This window comes from Dromiciops gliroides, chromosome 1, assembly GCF_019393635.1.
Source record: "Dromiciops gliroides isolate mDroGli1 chromosome 1, mDroGli1.pri, whole genome shotgun sequence".
Taxonomy (NCBI): Eukaryota; Metazoa; Chordata; class Mammalia; order Microbiotheria; family Microbiotheriidae; genus Dromiciops; species Dromiciops gliroides.
The window spans coordinates 412,874,729-412,895,080 of NC_057861.1; the positions used below are offsets into that span (position 1 = coordinate 412,874,729).

The 20,352-nt window shown below is 35.7% G+C and overlaps 1 protein-coding gene and 1 pseudogene across 2 annotated transcripts in view; one reads left to right on the forward strand and one right to left on the reverse strand.

Annotated features, from left to right (window-relative positions):
• Window positions 1-20,352, forward strand: part of PRKAA1 (protein kinase AMP-activated catalytic subunit alpha 1) — a 53,267-nt gene that overhangs the window by 23,570 nt on the left and 9,345 nt on the right. For both annotated transcript variants that reach the window (XM_043977170.1, XM_043977171.1), the window contains 3 exons: window positions 1,318-1,462; window positions 6,199-6,286; window positions 8,656-8,880. In XM_043977170.1, coding sequence (XP_043833105.1) covers window positions 1,318-1,462; window positions 6,199-6,286; window positions 8,656-8,880 — 458 coding nt within the window. The remainder of the gene's footprint in view (window positions 1-1,317; window positions 1,463-6,198; window positions 6,287-8,655; window positions 8,881-20,352) is intronic.
• On the reverse strand, window positions 13,060-13,720 carry LOC122735550 (annotated as a pseudogene).

Consider the following 20,352-nt stretch of genomic DNA (forward strand, 5'->3'; position numbering starts at 1 on the left):
CCTCCCTCTCCCCCATCCCAAGACAGCAAGTAATCTGATATAGGTTATATATGTACAATAACATTAAACATATTTCTGCATTAGTCATATTATAAGAGAAAAATCAGAGCAAAAAGGAAAAACCTCAAAAAAAGAAAAACAGCACCAAAAACAAAAGAAAAAGTATGGTTCAATCTGCATCCATATTCCACAGTTCTTTTTTTTTTTTTTTCCTGGATTTGGAGATCCCCTTCCATCATGAGTCCTTTGGAACTGTCTTGTACCGTTGTATTGCTGAGAAGAATCAAGTCTATCACAGTTGATCAACACACAATGTTGTTGATACTGTGTACAATGTTTGGAGTTGGAGAAATTTAGTAACTGTGACTGTTCGGTTGAATGAAATAAGTTTTGCTAAATTGTATTTTTGTTTGTCTAAAGAAATTCTTACTCGGGATTGTGGAAATGGGGAAAGATTTTGGAAATGAAAGTTTTATAAAAAACAAAATATAGAAGCATTTTAAAAAAAGAATTAGACAAATAATAAGTTTCTGCCATGAAAAGGGCAATATATGAAATGCTAGAAATACAAAGATAAAATGATAGCCCTTTGCCCTTAAGGTATTCTGTTCTGCTAGGGAGGTGTGACATGTACACAGATAATGCAAGGTAGGGAGTTCAAGGAAATTCAAAAGAATTCTAGCCAGAAATCTCCAAGAAATTTTGGAGAGAGTCCTGGATTACCTGGTATCTTAGCCTTGAATTAAGAGAAAGATTTGCAAAGTTAAGGGATGAAGAAAAAGGAGCGCATTCTAGGCATTGGGGGAGGGGAGGAACTGGAGTTTGTCGGTACAAAAAGCTTGGAGGTGGCCTCAGTCTACTTGAGGCAAAGTTACCTACTGGAGAGAAGAATGTGAGGGTGGCATTAGGGACTTGGGAGAAAGTTTGGAAGAGCTTCCTTAGGGAGTGTGACAGAGTTAGTCAGAGTTGGACACAGAAATTTAGGAATCTATGGCTCCTGGAATGAATGTCTGTTTAATATATAGACTGAACCTCAGAGGAAATAAATTTATAAATCATGAGTAGAAACTGTTATTTGTTCTCTTCTGCTACATTGTAAGCTCATCAAAGGCAGAAACTCATTTTTAACCTTTTTATCCCTAACATTGGCATAGTGCATTGCTTATATTATAGGTGTTTTAGTAATAAATGTATGTTGAGTTTAATTGAAATTATTCATGTGCCTGCAAATAGGAAGTATATATGGAAGAATTCATATAACTTGGTAGTTTTATTTCAGAAGCGATCCCTTAAAGTGGTTTTCTCCTTTTATTTTAGCTGGATGAAAAAGAGAGTCGGCGTTTATTTCAACAAATCCTTTCGGGTGTGGATTATTGTCACAGGCACATGGTTGTCCATAGAGACTTGAAACCAGAAAATGTACTACTTGATGCACACATGAATGCAAAGATAGCTGATTTTGGTAAGGATGTTTTAAAATTTAGAATGTCAGTTCTGTTTATCTCCATCTATCTGTTATCTATGTTATTTTAGATTACTTTTACTTATACAATATACTGCACCAGTCATCCAAGACTCCTTAATTGTCAACCAATTAAGACAGCAGAGGAGTCAAAGGAGTTTTCTCTCCTACTGTTGAGTTTTATTACCCTTAAAAAATTTAGGTTGAGTATTATGACAGTAGATTGTATGGCAGTAGTTTGTTTGACAGGAATTTCTGTGAAATTATATTTGCAAAAAATGCAAAGGTTTTTAATATATTTCATTAACATTCAGTTACTGTTTTTTCTTTCTTATGCTGTTTTAGGAATCTTTTAAACCCTGTACTCTGTTGTTCCATATTCAGTTATTTTTCTCATAACCTTTTAAATAAGTAATTTTTCTACTTAGTCACAGGAATTTTCTTGTTTTTGATACAGATAGCGGAAGAAATAACCCAATTTGTTTTGACTTTCTTGTTCAATACTTGATTAGAAATGTTCTGTTTAACAAACTTTAAACTATTTTTAGTTCAATAATTTGTTATTTTAACATTTTTTTTTGCAGTAAACATTTATACAGGGTGTCCCAAAAGTCTTAGTGTAATTTTAAGCTATGAAAACTATTTGAGCTTAAAACTGCACCAAGAATTTTGGGACTCCCAGTATGCATCAATTTAGACAATTTGGTATATTAAAATATTTCAGAGTATATTTTGTGCAGGTATCTTTTGGGGGTATTAACGTGACTTTATTTTGAAATTTTTAAAAAAGTGAATCTTAGATGGAACAATGAATGGTGTACTTTTGTAGCATCATGCTCTACCATGGTATTTCTGCTGGATATTTTCTTTTAATATCTTTCATCTCGACAGAAAAAAATTAAATTCTTACATAAATTGTATAAATGAGGTACAGTACTCACATTCAGAATAACTGTACACTGATGTATTCTTCAGGTAACTTACCATATATTCCGGTGTACTATATTCCCACTTAAAAGAATTTGTAGCATTATACAACAGACAGTATCTAGTGGGTGTTACCATTAATATGTAATTCTATCTTCTCAATTCCATCTTTGTAGCATCATTCAAATTCATCTTTTCCTCTTGATTTCCAGTGTTAATACTCTTATACAAGCTCTCATTACCATCTGTCTACTGTTATAGTAGCCTCCTAATCTTTCTGTTTCTACTTCCCTCCTCCCCACAGTCTATCCTTTTGTGAGCAAAATAATTTTCTTATACATACATTTGGTCATAGCATTCACACCCAGGTTTTCTCTGTGGCCTCCCAAGTAAGTTCAGATTCCTTTGTCTGGCATTCAAGGCTTTCCATATCCTGTTCCCACTCTGTCTTTCCATTTTAGCTCATCTTTCTTTTCCTCCAGAACCCCTTTAACCTGGAAATTAAGGGATTCATGGATTAGCATCTGAGCCTTGAAGTGAGAAAGATTCTTACAGTTAAGAGATGAGGAGGAAAAGAATGTGTTTTAGACATTAGGGAGGGGAGGAATTGGGGTTTTGTCAATACAAAAAGCATGGAGTTAACTCAGTCTTTTGAACACTCACTGCTTTCATGCCTGTGCTTAGATGTTTACTCTGCTTTCTTTGCTTATTAAATCCTACTCATCCTTTCAAGCCCTACTCAATACCATCCCTTCTATGAAGCTCCCCTTATTTCCTACTATTAGTAACAATCTTCTCTTCGGTTCCTACATAGCACTTTATTTTGTAATTTTTGTATACTTACTGTGTCCTATTATGTGTACTATAGGTATTTGTCTTGGTGTCTTATCTGTCTCCTAGAGTGTAAACTTCTGGAAGACACAGACTGTGGCCCTTCTGTTTTGTATTTCCCTCTCATAGTGGTCTGTGCACAATAGGCACTTAAAATGTATTTATTAAACAGAAAGCATATTAGTGAAGGGGTGTGTGTGTGTGTGTGTGTGTGTGTGTGTGTGTGTGTGTGTGTGTGTGTGTGTGTCTCACAGAGAGAGAGAGATCTATTAGTGCTATGGAAAAGGAAGAACAGGATATTGGATCTTTAAGTATTAAGTGGTTTTTTTTTTTTTAATGGCCACCATTCAGAAAAGAGAAAGGAAACAACCTTTTTTCTTCTTTTTGTGTCTTTCCTCATTGAGAACATAGAAGAATGCTAATATGGCAAGGTTGTTGAATGGGACTAAATTATGTCAAACTCTGAAACATGAACAGAACATTACTTGAAAAAACTTTGACCATATAAAATTATGAGAAATTACAGAAATTTGAAGAGGAAGGTCATAGGTATAGCAAGGTACAGGTCAAAATGTATAACACCATTTTTGAGAGAATTTTATTTATTGAAAAGAATACCTTATTAATGATAATTGAATGTGTGGAAGAAAACATTCAAACCCAAGAGAATGCTCAAGCATTTTCCTTAGTTTTGAACTGAAGAACTTTAAAAATCAAGTGAGAGTGGACCAGCATGAGCAGGAACAAGCAAGCAAGAAAGAAAGGGTATATTTGGGGTAAAGTGAATGAAGGGGAGTGATATGAGTTAAGGTGGGAAAGACAGTAGAGTAAGTTTGTAGAGGAACCTTGAATCCCAGATAGAGAAGTTCAAACTTTATTTGGTAAGCAATAGGGAGCTATTGAAAAAATATCAGTAGTGTGGTATGACCAGGTGTTTTTAGAGTGATAGAGATGACTGTTCAGGTTTGTCTGGGCCAGATAATCCAAAAATTTCAGTTCTCAGTGCCATATTTTCATGTGGATGTCAAGTTGGAATGTACCCAGATGAGCATGGTTGTGGGATATATGCCCTACCTTAACAATGATTGGTTCACAGTTGGTTTAATTTAGAAAAGAGAAGACCTAAGGGAATATGACTGTCTTCAAGAATGAGAAGGAGCCATTGTGGTGAAGAGCCCTTGGATTTGTTCTGCTTGGCCCTAAAGTATACTTCTAGAAGCAACAGGGGAAAATTATCGAGAACTGAAGATCAATTTAAATTGAAAATTTCTTAACAATCAGCTTTCCTGAAGTAGAATTCATATGCTTGGGAATTAGCATGTTCCCTTCACAGAAGGTTTGCAAGTGAAAGCTTGTTGGGCATGTTCTTTGTGTTCTGGTACTTTTTTTTTTTTTTTTGGTGAGGTAATTGGGGTTAAGTGACTTGCCCAGGGTCACACTGCTAGTAAGTGTTAAGTGTCTGAGGCCGGATTTGAACTCAGGTTCTCCTGACTCCAGGGCAGGTGCTCTATCCACTGTGCCACCTAGCTGCCCCTCTGGTACTTTTTAGATGAGATGACCACTGAGAACCCCTTCAACTCTGAGTCTGATAATCTACCAATGATTCCTTGAAGAATACCTATAATCTGGACCACTGTTCTGTTGTGTAACTGAAAATTACTTTATTTTCTTGTGCCTCAGATAATTAAAAAAAATATATATATATATATGCGTAGCATGGTACCCAGAGCAGGGGATAGATATATTTAGTTAAGAAAAAATCCTTCTCATGGAATTTATAATCTAATAATGGAACAAAGCCTTGATAAAATACAAATTGTAAAGATTGCATAGTAGTTAGACCTCATGCAGAAGTATGAGCTGTAAAGGAAACAGAACTATAGGGGGCTGAGGTGAAGAGGCAGTGCATTCTGGGTATGAGGGACAGCCTGTGAAAAGTCAAGGTCAGAAATTGGATATCATTTCTGAGAAACAGCAAGAAGCCCAATCTGGCTAGACCTCAGAGGACAAAAAGGGGGAGTAATGCATGATAAGCCTGGAAAGGTAGATTGGAGCCAAGTTGTGAAGGAACTTAAATGTCAAACAGATCCTAGAGATAATAGAGTGCCAGTGAAGTTTATTGAGCAGGGGACTGTCATGGTCAGATCTGTGGTTTAGTATTACACTTTGGTAGTTGTGTAGCAGGTAGATTAGAGTGGGGAGAGAATTAAAGCAAGGATACCAGGAGACAGGTGACGAGGATTTGAACTAGAATGGTGTCCTTGTGGGTAGAGAAAAGGGTAGAAGTTTGAAAGATACTGCAGAGATAGAATTATAAGACTTGGTAACTGATTGGCAAAATGAGATGAAGAATGTACGATGACTAACATTGTGGACCTCTGTGACCTGAAGGATGGTGGTGCCTCCAACAGAAATAGGAAAGTTCAGAAGAAGGGTGGGTTTGTGGGGAAAATAATCCATTCAATTTTGGACATGTCAAATTTGAGAAGCCTACATTATATCCAGTTGTACTTATCCTTTGGTGATACGGGACTTGTTATATAGATGTGGATCATACAGATGGTAATAATAATGTATGGGAGCTAATGACACCACTAAGAGAGTTATATAGCTTCTTATGAGAACTAGGACAGGGTTAATAGAGACGTTTGAATTTCCATTCTTATGTTCTAGATTCCTGTTTTCCAGTCTTTTCTTCCTTGATAAACTTTTTGCATACACAGTATATCCTATTAACCAAAATCACCAATAGCTCATATGAATACTTTTTAAATACTAGCTTTAAATTCAAGGTAAAACTATCATGTTGCATGTTGAAATGATTAAATGTTTAAATGTTTGGGAATGGTGGCTATAATGGATTTTGTTAAAGCAGAGTACAGGATGAAGCTTTAGTCATTAAATGCAAACCCTCAGTTGTTAAAAACAATTTGGTGCCACTGGGAAATCCTTGAGTAGCTGCTTTTGTGCACTTTCAGGTCTTTCAAATATGATGTCAGATGGCGAATTTTTAAGAACAAGCTGTGGCTCTCCCAACTATGCTGCACCAGAAGTAATTTCAGGAAGGTAGTGTTTCCTTTTTGTTGTTGTTGTTACAGCCCCTATCCTTTAGACTTTTGTTAGTCTACAAATGTCATATTCCCAGTGAAGGAGAAGATAGTAGTTAGAATTTTCCCATTTCCTCAAATCTGTTAACTTGAAATGTTTTTAGTTATATTGTATGTAACAATATGTAGTAATATGTACCTTATTTTATGATACAATAAGGTTGTATAGAACATGTTTGATAAGTTTAATAATCCCATTTATGGTAACATGCATTGAAATACAAGCTAAAATTCTGCTAATGTAAATATAGTATGTAGTTTAGTTTTCATTATTTTTCCCTAATGAAAGAAACCTAATGTCCTTAAGACACATGAAGGAATGGTACATTTTAAAAAGTACATTAAGGCATAAGAGTAATAATGCAGACCTATATGATGATTTAGAAAAAATTTTCCGCAGTCATGATATGAAGAATCACATAAAAATGAAGTTCAAGTTTAAAGCATTTTTATAAGCATTTAATTAAGCTTTATGAAAATGGTATTTGGTAGAGAAATTGCTTTAAGTGTTGATTAAAACATGGGACAGTTAAAGTGCCCTTTCATTTCATCTCTGTGGACCTCAATTTACTTATCTCTAAAATGACAGGGTTAGACTATGTTATTTTTAAGGTCCTTTCTAACTATAAATCCTATGAGACTCTGAAATTTTACCTGCCACTTTAAGTTCACAGATGCCACAGCATTAAAAACACAATCCCCATTAAATATTGTTTAGGATTTTTGCTTTGTTTGCACTTAGTAGTTGGAATTGTTTTTATAGATTAGAAGGCAGAGAAACCATGACATTAAAAATTATGAAGCAAAACCTTTTTCACTAATTTTTAGTAACCTGTCTAAAATAGATTTTTATTTTTATAACCTCTATTGATAATGTAAACAACCTCTTATGTTCTAGCTCTTCAAAATTATTGTGGCAGTGTTTTGATTACTTCAAAAATCTCTGAGGAAGAGTAGTTGCATGAACCATATTTATATCCCTGCCTAACTTGTCCAGAGAAATGGTGTTTGTGTGACTGCCCTTCTTTGAATAAAGCAGGTGGATCTAATTTTAAACCTACCAACCTTCATCACCTCCTCTTTATAGCAACATGATGTGCAAAATCCCTGACTCCTTTCCCTGGCTTTCATTTGTGTTTTGTCTTGTCTGTTGCGTGTCACAGTTTGTTATATTGTAACCATGTTTTGAAAGGCAGTGATGGTTAGGACCTAGACATTGTAGACATTTAGCATTGAAAAATTGGCTCTATCTTATTAAAATAGGATATACCTATGCTATGGAATATTACTGGAATCTTTTTCTTTGTCCTTGGACGGGTTCTTTCTGCCAACCCTGGAATGAATAGCAGTTACAACTGGCAACATTTAAAACCTTTTAACTTTTATGAAAGAACATTTTGATAAGTGGAGTATTTAAACTTTATCAATTTAAATAGAAACCATTCCACAATGTTAATGTATTGATCTTGGGGGAAAAAAAGACTTATGACACAGAAAGTGGTAAAAATGAATGGTTTTAATAATGAATTCTGCATATGTTTATTAAACCCCTATTATATGCTAATATGGTAATAATCTTACTAAGATATGTTGATCTTAGTCTGTGACTACTTAGCCTCAGATGACCAGAATATCATGTTGGTGATGCCAAAGTCTTAGATTCAATCTCTCTGTATGCTAGTTAGTTTTTCTTTATTTCTTTAGCACAAACAGCACCATTAATCTTGTAATGTGTAAGATGAGGAAGATAAAATAGCAGGCTGCTTGTAAAGATAAAATGAGATAATATTTGTAAAACACTTTGCAAACTATAAAGCACTATATTTGAGTGCTTATTATTATTAATCCAGGTCAGCTTGACCTGGATCTCTCTGTCTTTTTGGTCACAAAGGAATTTAAGTGAAAGTATGGCTATAAAAAGTTTAGGAGTGTCATCATATATAAAAAATATTAAAGCACATTCTCTGCTTATGATGTATCTCTAACGACATTTTTGTTGTTGAAGGGTACACTTTAGTGCTCTCAGTTCACTAATTTAAAGTGAAAACAATGTTAGCAATTTGTCTCAGGTTTAAGAGGCTTGTCAGAATGAGATTATATGGAGAACCACATTATTTGAACAGTCTATAAATTTATATATTGATGTTCTTTGTCTTCAAGATTGAGAATACTGATAGTAATTATGTTCTATTTGGTGTGACTACAAAGACCATTTTCTGACTAATATAATTTTTTCCAGACCGTGCAAACTTAAAATTAAGATTAATTCTCTTTCAGATAATTAAAACATACCAAATTCCATATTATTTAATGGCATGTTTTTTCCAGGTTGTATGCAGGTCCAGAGGTAGATATTTGGAGCAGTGGTGTTATTCTCTATGCTTTATTATGTGGCACCCTTCCATTTGATGATGATCATGTGCCAACCCTTTTTAAGAAGATATGTGATGGGATCTTTTATACTCCTCAGTACTTGAATCCTTCTGTGATTAGCCTTCTGAAACATATGCTGCAGGTGGATCCCATGAAAAGAGCCACAATCAAAGACATCAGGTAAAAAATCAGTGTTTGTGTTTCCTTAACAGGTCTAGAAGTTCTTCATGCAAACTAATTTTGCATTAATTATTTATATTTCATTGCTGTTGAGTGCTATCATTATCTTTTTTTAAGAGAAAAAATAATTTTTATTACCCACATTCTTAATTGAAATAGAGGAGAGTATCTAGAGTTGACAGTTAAATGCTACTATAATGTTCAGCTAGACAAGAAGCAGAATTAAAGTCTTGATCCACTTAACTATTCAGAGAATCAGGGAATTGGTGGGGGTTTGACATAACCACATGGAGGCATAAATTAGGAAGCCCCTCATTTCAGGTATAAAGACAGCCAGGCTTCCTTCCTTACCCTGTGGTGGAGAGTCTTCGGGCCTTACTTGAGCAGGCAGTTGGCAATGGGGTCATGCCAAGGTCTACCACAGGTACAGAGTTCATAGAGCGATTCTGTGAGGGACACATATTCTCATTGTCCATCAGCACTTTACTCCTCTGTCAGTTTCCAGATCTCTATTCCTCATGAAGTTTATCAGCTTTTTTGGGTCTGCTTCTCCTGACTTTTCTGAGCACCAGCTCTTCCTTTTTTTTTTTCTTCTGGACTTCTGCTCAACATATTCTCAGGGCTTTGCAGCTATTGCTGGTTCATGTAAGTAGAGACACATTTCTATAGGATGCTCTTAGTGACTGGGAGCCCTTTTGACATGCCATGAACTTGGCTTTTACAAACCAGCTTCCAGTAGGACTGGGCTACACATCTTTGAAATAAGAACACTGGGGGCGGCTAGGTAGCGCAGTGGATAGAGCACCGGCCCTGGATTCAGGAGTACCTGAGTTCAAATCTGGCCTCAGACACTTAACACTTACTAGCTGTGTGACCATGGGCAAGTCACTTAACCCCAAAACACTGACCATTCTCTACCCCATGAGTTCTAAAATTATTTGATATTTTTGCAAATTGATGGGAGTTTGGAAGAGAATTTCTGGGTTTTTGTCTTCCACCAATGTTTGTTGTAATAAAAATGTGGTGGGAATTAGAATGATTTTAAAACTAGGGACATAGTCAGTTGCATAGTTTTGGATGCACAATACCCAATATGTAAGATTATATACAGCTTTATATGAGACTGTAGTAAAAAGTGTCTTTTGGGTATAAGTAGGCATCAAGATGTTTCTGACAACTTTCATGCCAGAAGTGGCAGTTTTAAAGTGTTTTTTCTTGAACTTTTAAATAATATTTCAACATGTATAGTCTGTCATATATCTGTTTTCTGGGGAATTAATACTTTTTGAAACTAAGTAGGGGGGCAGCTTGGTGGCGCAGTGGATAAAGCACCGGCCCTGGATTCAGGAGTACCGGAGTTCAAATCCGACCTCAGACACTTGACACTTACTAGCTGTGTGACCCTGGGCAAGTCACTTACCCCCCCACTGCCCTGCAAAAAAAAAAAGAGAGAGAGAGACTAAGTAAAAGACTTGGATTCTGAACTCTTTGATGCTATATACTGTATCCTACTGATGAACTTGACATTAGAGTACTACCCTTCAATAACTGACATGCTTCTATCATTTATGTTCTGACAGTGGTTAAAAAAAAATCAAGAGACTTAGTCTAATGTTAGATCCTCTTCAAATTTAGATGTATCATACTTAAGTAGGATTGGAGTTTAAGTTTTTAAAATGTATATAATAAATTGAAATCAATATTTACTTTAGAATCAGAGGTTCTGGATCATGAGTTTTTCAAAAGAAAAACCAGTAAAGATATGATCATTTCTAGTCTAGCTAAGAAAGTGAAGATACTACTCCTCAGTTCGGGGAGGCTGTGGATGCTCAGCCTCAGGAGTGTAACTGGGAGGTTTTCATAGCCATTAGAGAAAGAGGGAATAAGAATAGAAGACATCCAGATTTAAGCTACTGGGAATACAAGAAGAAAGGCAAAAAGTCCAAGGCTGGGTATAGGCTTAACTTGTAAGGGAACGATGAAATTCAGAGAGACGGGGAAAAAATAACTAAATTTAAATGGACAAAATACATTGAAAGAGATACTATACTATGAGATAGAATCAAATAGAAATCATAAATGTAAAATAATTTTATAAGTTCTCTGAGTATTTTGAAACAAGTAACAGTAACTAATAAGAAACTCCAGAATGCCTCCTTGAAGAGGGTATTAAAATAGGAATTAGGTCAGTAATCAGCTCTCAAAGCAGAAGTAAGGAAGATAATCAACAGCTTTTTACAAATATATAAAAGCAATCTGCTATTAAGGACTCTGAATTCACATAACTCAAAATTACTTTATGGTTATGAGAAACTGGAGAAAAAGAATGAAATAGAATATTCCTCCCCTATCTCTTCCTCAAAAAAGTAATGCAAATTGCAAAAATAGCATAACCTACAAAGCTGAATGTAATCACTGATGAAAAAATGATGGACTTTCAGGAAAAAAAGAGAAAGAGGCATTTAAGGAGCTACTCTAAAACAGAACAAAGGAAACCAAATGTTTATATTGTAAACCTTTTAAATAAGAGAAATATAAGAAAAAAGTAAAATTATCCAGAAAAGACAAGTAACAATTGTCATCTTTATAGGTTATTGTCTAAAGAAAGATAGAAATAAGGTGTGAAAGAAGAAAGAGGAAGGATTTAAGGAAGGAACGATTTAAGGGGATCCTAAAGAACTGGGAAAAAGAAAGGAAGAAGTACATCATTAATATTCTAAATCTAGTGCTTCCCAATAAGTCATATATGGTACAGTAGAAAGATTGTTAGAATTGGAGTCATAGGGCCTGGGAAAAATAGCAAAATCATATTTAACAAAACAAAACACTAACCAAATCTCCCCCAAACTACATAATTATATCAATAGAGTCAGGAAAAATCATGTGGTAAAATACAAGTTTTGTTCTAAAATGCTGTGATACATAGACAGAACAGGGCCATTTTAATTTATTTTTTAATTTAAAAAAATAGGGGAGCATTTTTAATATTATCTATAAAAATATGTGTAAAATCAGAAGTTTAGTGTGGTTTTTCAAAGGAAAAAATACTAAAAGATATCCCAATAAATAGAAGAGTAAAGCAAGGGTGTCATCTCTTAACCACTGCTATTTTACTAGAAGTGCTAGTAATAGTAATACATGAGGAAGATTTTGAGGGTATAGGTATTAGCAAGGAAGAGATAAAAACATATTTATAGATTACAGTGAATTACTTATAAAGCCCCAGAAAAGCAGTGAAAAAATTGAGACATTACTTCAGTTAAATAGCAGCATACAGGGCAGCTAGGTGGTGCAGTGGATAGAGCAATGGCCCTGGATTCAGGAGGACCTGAGTTCAAATCCGGCCTCAGACCCTTGATACTTACTAGCTGTGTGACCCTGGGCAAGTCACTTAACCCCAATTGCCTCACCCCCACAAAAATATATATAGCAGCATACAAAACCAAAAATATCAGCAGCATTTCTATATAATAAAAAATTTATATCAGGAAGAAATAATACAGCAATCTCATTCAACAGAATTACAAAATGCATAAATTATCTGTGAAGGCTGTCTTTCAAGTGACACTTATGCTATTTATAGAAATAAAATAATTGGAAGGATATTTATTCATGTTTGGGCCACTCCAGTATAATTAATTTTTTTCATTCACTTTCATTTTATTTTTTAGTTCCACATTCTCTTTTTCCCTCTGCAGCCCAATGAGAAGCCAAGAAAAATAAAATCCATCTAAATATATATATATATATATATATATATATATATATATATATTCATACAAAACAAAATTCCCCATTATAGAAATGGTCAGAAGAAATAAAAGAAAATATGCTTTAATCTGCGCACTCTTGAGTCTGCAGGTTCCCTAACTACTCAATTATAATTTAAAAATGATGATGCAAGCTAAAGTAATTTGCATGTCAAGTGCTTTGCCAGTCAGATTTCTACGGGTTTACTTTATAGAGAGCCAGATGAAGTAATAAAATTCATTTGAAGAGACAAAAGATCTAGAATCTCAAAAGAAACATTAATTTCAAAAGTTAAGAATGGAGGAGAATGCTTTTTTTTTTATGACTCACCATTTCCTTTATTTGTACAAAATAGTGAATAACCATACAGGCTGAGAAAAAATGGTGGTTTTAGTATTTAAAGAAGTCTTTCTGTTCTGAATGAAGCATCTATTTTGAAGACTTGGGACTTGCAGCTTTAGCCCCAGCATCTTTGGGTTTGGACTCAGCGGGCTTAGCAGCCTTGGAATCACTGGATTTGACTGCCTTGGGATCAGAATTGGCTGCCTTGGCAGTAAACTTTGTGACCTTGGCGTCAGACTTGGTGGCCTTGGCAGCCTTGGGGCCAGATTTGGTAGCCTTGGGATCAGACTTACTGACCTTGGTATCAGACTTGGCCTTGGGGTCAGTAGGCTTGGTGGCCTTGGGGTCAGTGGTTCTAGCAACCTTAGAGTCAGGCTTTGTGATCTTGGGGCCTGGGCATTTGATGCCGACCCTAGGGCCTAGATGCTTGATGGCCATCTTGAGTCTAGCATGCCAGGCACTGGCCTTGGGGATCTTGGGCATCTTGAGCCTGAGGAGCTTGGCTTTGGAGGCCTTGGTGCTCAGGGCCTTGATCGCCTCTGCTTGGGCCTTGATGGCTTTGGCATTGTTGGCCTCCATCTTCTTCAGTCCCTTCTTGTGTTTCTTGGCAAAGTGAATCTTTCCCAGGAACTTGGGGTCAACTCCTTTTAGAGACTTGTATCTCTGTGACCTAGGTTTCTTGATGCCATTTCTGTGCCATTTTCTTGATTGGTTATGTATGGGTGGTATGGTTCTAAGACTTAGCCATCTTTACACTGCAGCCTGCGCCAATAGGCATTCCACTGACCAGAAGAGGCCGAAAGCAAGAGAAAGAAGGAAATGAGGGAGAATTCTTAATCAAACAGGGGATAGAGGAGATCATAAAAGTAAAATAGGAAATTCTAATTGCACAAAATCAAACAACTTTTCCAGAAACAAAAGCCATGCAGCTGTGATAAGAAGGGAAACCACAAACTGGAAAATAAATAGATGAATAAATGAATGAATGTTTGCCTCAGCTATCTTTGATAAAGTTCTGATATTAAATATATATAGGGAGCTAGCTCAAATAAATGTGAAAAGAGTTATTCTACAGTTGTTAAGTGGTCAAAGATAGGAATAAATGGTTCTTTAAAGAACTGAAAAATCCTAACTAAATGAAAGATTGCTCCAAATTATTAATGAGGAGAAATTCAAATTAAAACAACTCCCAAATTTCATCTCATAGCCAGCAAATCGGCAAAGATGACAAAAGATAGAAATGTTCATTTATGAGGGGAAATTATTATTATTTTTTCATCATAAGAGTATTTTATTTTTTTCCAGTTACATGTAAAGATAGTTTTCAAATTTTTTTTTCTTTTCTTTTTTCTTTTCTTTTTTTGGTGGGGCAATGAGGGTTAAGTGACTTGCTCAGGGTCACACAGCTAGTAAGTGTCAAGTGACTGAGGTCGGATTTGAACTCAGGTCCTCCTGAATCTAGGGCTGGTGCTTTATCCATTGTGTACCTAGCTGCCCTCGACATTTGTTTTCATAGGATTTTTGGTTCCAAATTTTTCTCCTACCTTCCCTTCTCTCCCCCCTAAGATGGAAAGCAAACTGATATATATAATCACATTAAACATATTTCTGCATTAGTCATATTGTGAAAGAAGAATCGGAACACAAGGGAAAAGCCTCAAAAAATTACATGTAAAAATTTTTGCCTTTGTTTTTTTTATAATTTTGAGTTCCAATTTCTCTCCTGAGTTCCATCCCCCTCCCATTAGTGTGGTCATTTCCTACTATATATTGTGTACCTAATCTATTCCACTAATCTACTACTTTAGCCAGTACCAGATTACTAGATTGTAATTGTAATGATGATTACCACTTTGTAATACAGTTTGAGATCTAGAACAGCAAGGCTACCTTACTTCGTGTTCTTTTTTTCCTATTAATTCCCTTGATATTATTGATTTTTTTGTTCTTTCAGATAAATTTTATTGTTTCTAGTTCTATAAAATAATTTTTTTGGGGGGGTTGATTAGTATGGCACTGAATAAGTAAATTAATTTAGGTGGAGTTGTCATTTTTGTTATATTGGTTCAGCCTACCTGTGAATAATTAACTTTTTCAGTTGTTTAGATTTGACTTTATGTGAAAAGTGTTTTGTAATTGTGTTTATATAGTTCCTGGGTTTAGCTTGGCAGGTAGATCCCCAAATGTTTTATATTGTCTATAGCTATTTTATTTGTTTGTTTGTTTTTTCTGGGCAATTGGGGTTAAGTGACTTTCCCAGGGCCACACAGCTATAAGCGTTAAGTGTCTGAGGTCGGATTTGAACTCAGGTCCTCCTGACTCCAGGGCCGGTGCTCTATCCAGTGTGCCACCTAGCTGCCCGTCTATAGCTATTTTAACTAGAATTTCTCTTTCTATCTCTTGCTGCTGGACTCTGTTGGTCATTATATAGAAATGCTGTTGGTTTATATGGGTTTATTTTATAACCTGGAACTTTACTAAAATTTTTAATTATTTCAACTAGTTTTTTAGTTGATTCTTTAGATTTCTCTAAGTATATCATCCTATTATTTGCAAAGAGTGATAGTTTTTTCCCCTCATTGCCTAATTCCTTCAATTTCTTTTTTCTTCTCATTGCTATAGCTAACATTTGTAGTACAGTTTTGAATAGTAGTGGTGATAAATGGATATGTCCTTGTTTCACTTCTGATCTTATTAGGAAAGCTTCAAGTTTATCCCCATTACATTTAATACTTGCTTTTGGGTTTAGATAAATACTACTTATCATTTTAAGGAAAGCTCTATTGGTTTCTATGCTTTCTAGAATTTTTAATAGGAATGAATGTTGTATTTTGTCAAAAGCCTTTTCTGCATTTATTGAGATTCATATGATTGTTGTTGGTTTTGTTTTTTTAAGTATTGAACCAGTCCTGCATTTCTGCTATAAATCATAGTATATAATCTTTGTGATATATTGCTGTAATCTCCTTTCTAGTATTTTATTAAATCTTTTTGCACTGGTATTCATTAGAAAATTTGGTCTATAGTTTTCTTTCTCTATTTTTCCTTTTCCTGGGTTTAGGTCTCAGCACCATATTTGCGTCATAAAAGGAATTCTGTAGAACTGCTTCTTTGCCTATTTTTCCAAATGGTTTATATAGTATTGGAATGATTGTTTTTTACATGTGTGATAGAATTCACTTGTGAATTCATCTATTCCTTGGGATTTTTTCTTCAAGAGCTCATTGATGGCTTGTTCATTTTTTTTTTCTGAAATAGGGTTATTTAAATATTCTACTTCCTCTTCTGTTAAGGTGGGCGATATTTTGCCACATTTTAGCAAATATTGTTTAATCTTTGTTACAAAAGGGGGCTCTTTGGATAGGAAAAAAGAGTAGAAATTTACATGGTATAGGATGTGATGTGAAAAACAAAAGGTATCAATACAGTTTTAAAAAATTAAGATATAGGCCAATGACAGAATGTCATTTGTGTAGCAAGGATTCCTGTATTGAGTGCAGAGTTTTAAGATTCCTTCCAGTTTTTTTAAAGATTCTCAGAATTTTAAGTTTTCTGCTCTGGTTACCATATATTACTCCTTTCTGTCTGATTACCCTCCCCTGCTCAACCATTTTATTGGCAAACCTTTCACTTCTATCTTTTTGTGAGTCATTTTTCTCCCCTAGTATAACTCTTCCTACTCTTTATCATATCTACAAACCATTTTGAAAGTAGTACTAAATTATTAATAGTCATTGTTGGTTACAGAGTACTACTTCTAGAATGGGCCTCAAGATCATGGGATAGAGCAAAATTTGAATCAAAGCCAGTTCACATCTTGACTTTTAGTAGAAAGCCTATATCTACCATAGTAATTGCCTGGTTACAGAATCTTAGAATATAAGTTGCAAGGGTCATTAGCAGTCATCTGCCCAACCTCTTTCTACCTGACTTAAGCATGAATCTGCAACATTCCTGACAAGTGTTTATCTGCTCTACACATCCATAAACTGGGAACTTCCTGCCTTCTGAGGCTAACCAGAATAAGCCTTAGCATAATAATTAGATCATAGACTTAAGGGTTGGTAGGGACCTCAGAAGTATCTTGTCCAACTCAGGTTTTACAAATGAGAAAACTCATGTTCCAAAGGATAAAAAAATAACTTCCAAACGTTACACTGGAAATAGCAGAGCCAGCATTCAAACCCAGGCCCAGTCCTTCTAGCCTATCATTGTATTAGATTGTGAGCTCTTTGAGGGCAAGGACTGTTGGGGCTCAGAACAGTGCCTGGAACATAGTAGATGCTTAATAAATGTATTTGAGTACCAGTTCCTTTATTTATTAGCTGTTTAATCTCTTTGTCTTATCTCTTTATTTACCAGCTCTTTTTTTTTTTGGCCTGTAAAAGTGCTCAAGTCTCCTTTATCTTTAAAAACAACAACCCCCCTTCTTTGAACTATATACAGTCTTTTCAAGCTATTAGCCTATATCTCTCTTTACTTTTACAGTAAAAGTTGTCTGTACTTATTGCTTTCCTTCTTCTCCAAACTTCACTTTCTCTGATGAGTACATCATCATCCTTTCGATTATTTGACTTGGTTTTATTAAGCATTTGCTTTGTGTCTGGTCTGTACTAAGCACTAGGGATATAAACATGAAAGATGAAACCGTTCATACTGTCTGTTTATATGTGAGTGTAAGTTTATATAGAATAAATATAAAGAATAAGCATAAAATTGTTAAATGCAAAGTACAGAGAGAGGGAATTAGAAGTTGTGGTATCAGGGAATGTTTCATGTCTAAGGTGGTGTTGGAGCCATGGCTTGAAGGAAGAGAACTATTCTGAGAGGTACAGGTAAAGAGTATTTTCAGTACAAGAGCATAAAAGTGGGCAAAATGGAGTTCAGTATGTGAGGAATTAGAGAAAAGGCCAGTTTGGCTAAATTGCAGTGTATGAGATGAGGGGTAACATACAGTGAGGCTGAAAAAGGAGATAAGGGCCAGGTTCTGAAGGGCTTTAAAAACTAAATAGAAGCATTTGTGTTTTGTCCTATAGGGAATAGGGAGCCACTGGAATTTCTTGGATAGAAAGTGACATCTACATTTAAGGAAAATAGTTTTGACAGTTGTATAGAGGAAAGGGTGGTATGTAGGAGACCAATTAGTACAGCTGAAAATTATAAAAGTTGTGAACTAAGGTGGAGGTCACATAAGCAGGGAGAACAGGTTAGATACAAGAGATGTCATGAAGGTAGAAAATTCATAAGATTTGTCAGCTGATTGGGTGTGTGGAATAAGTGAGCTCACTCAGGTTCACAAATTTTGGAGTCATCCTTGACTCCGCCTTCTCACTGAAAGTCTCATTTCAAGTCAATTGCCAGGTCTTGTAAATTCTGTCTCCACAGCACATCTTTCATTCATTTTCTTCTCTTTACTCATACTCACAGACACCACCTTAGTTCTTTATCTCGTCTCATCTGAACTATGTAACTGTCTCCTAATTGGATTTTTGGTGTTCAGTCCCTTAGACTCTTTTTTGGGGGGGGGGCAGGGGCGGGGCAGTGAGGGTTAAGTGACTTGCCCAAGCTCACACACTAGTAAGTGTCAAGTGTCTGAGGTCGGATTTGAACTCAGGTCCTCCTGAATCCAAGGCCGGTGCTTTATCCACTGTGCCACCTAGCTGCCTCTTCCTTGTAAACTTTAAAGTGTTATACAAATGAGTTATTGTTAGTATTTAAATACTTTAAAAGGCATATAGACTATTCAGATCACAGTTTCTTTATGACTTAGATGATGAATTAATGAATTGCTGTGACCAAAAGAATTCTTCACTCTGAAGTAGGTCCTTAAATGACAGTTTATCATTGGGCCTGTCACCAAGCCTTTTCAGCTCATTACTACCTGTTTATATTCCCTTGGCAAAACCTTTGAGAGCTCAGAGTGACTTCCATACTGTAGGGAAGCATTGTAATAGGTCTTTTTATATTGCTTACAATTCTAGGAATTAAGGATAAAACAAATACATTTTGGAGGATTATAATCTGTGAGCTCAAACAGAGTGTCCTCTTCCAAACTCCTAGTAGAATAATTACAGTGAAAGAATGAGGATTTGGTTTCGTGGTGTAAAAAGTGAGGTATAGGATTTTGGAACATAAAGCACTTTTCAGGATGGGTTTAGGCAAGCCTAGGTGTTGAGCCAGTGGAAGAACTTTAGAGTAACGTTTTGGTACTGGAAACCTATGGGAGAATGGCTCAAAGAGGTGGGAAAGGAGGAGGTACAGAAAAGGAAATAAGAGAGTGCCAAAGACAGACATGACTACTTCCAAAATTTTTGCTTTAGTATGAATCTACACCTAATTAAGGAAAGATAGTTTCTTCCTTCCCTCTCTTAGGCCTCAAAGTTTACTACTCTTAGGACTAGAGCAAATGTAGTACTACCATTAGTATTATAGTTCAGCTACTTGCTTTATCAGTTTTTTGTTGTTTTTATTTTAACTAGCCTGAGAACCTAAAGAGTTTATACAAATATGACTTGTTATTGTTAGTATTTTAATACTATAAAATGTATGTGATTTTACTGATGCTAACCACCATTTATAACATTGTTTGCCACTCTGAAACAGCTTACAGATGAATTTTTAGACTATAACTCATTTGAAATTTGGCAGGGAATCTACTTCTGGGAGAGTTGTAATGACGTGAACATAAGAGCCTTGCAAGGAGATTGGAGCATGTAAAAATATTGACTAACCACATGGTAAATAGGAGGCTCTTGGATGAGGAAGCATTCAAAATGGGATTAGCAACCAGAGCCTCAGTCATTTTTTCTCTGCTTACACTTGGTGGATCTTTTGGCTCCTTTGCTGACAGCACATAGTGAGAAGTGGTGCATAAGGACCCTTAGGACTTCTTGCTGATGGTGAAGTGTCCTTTGCTTCAGTGCTGGTTCTTCCACTTGGGCTTAAGAAGATTAATTTAGGGGGCAGCTAGGTGGAGCACTGGATAAAGCACAGACTCTGGATTCAGGAGGACCTGAGTTCAAATTTGGCCTCAGGCACTTAACCTTACTACTTGTATGACCATGGGCAAGTCACTTAACCCTCATTGCCCCGAGGGGGACAGGGGAAGAAGATTAATTTAGAGGCTCTCACCTTATGAATTTCAAAAGGTCCGGAGAGGCAGCCTCTGTAATTGATGCTCCAAACAGAAGAATGTGACTTTTAGGACTCAGACTAGTGGCAGTTGAGATAGAGGACTGACCCAGTAGCTATGCCTCATCTGCATGTGCACTTAGTGGGACCAGTGTTATTTAGAAACTGTGTTGAGAGAGACCAAGATAATATAAGGGAGAGTGTGCCTCCAAGGTTTGGGGGAAAATATTTGTACATTAGTTTTTGCTA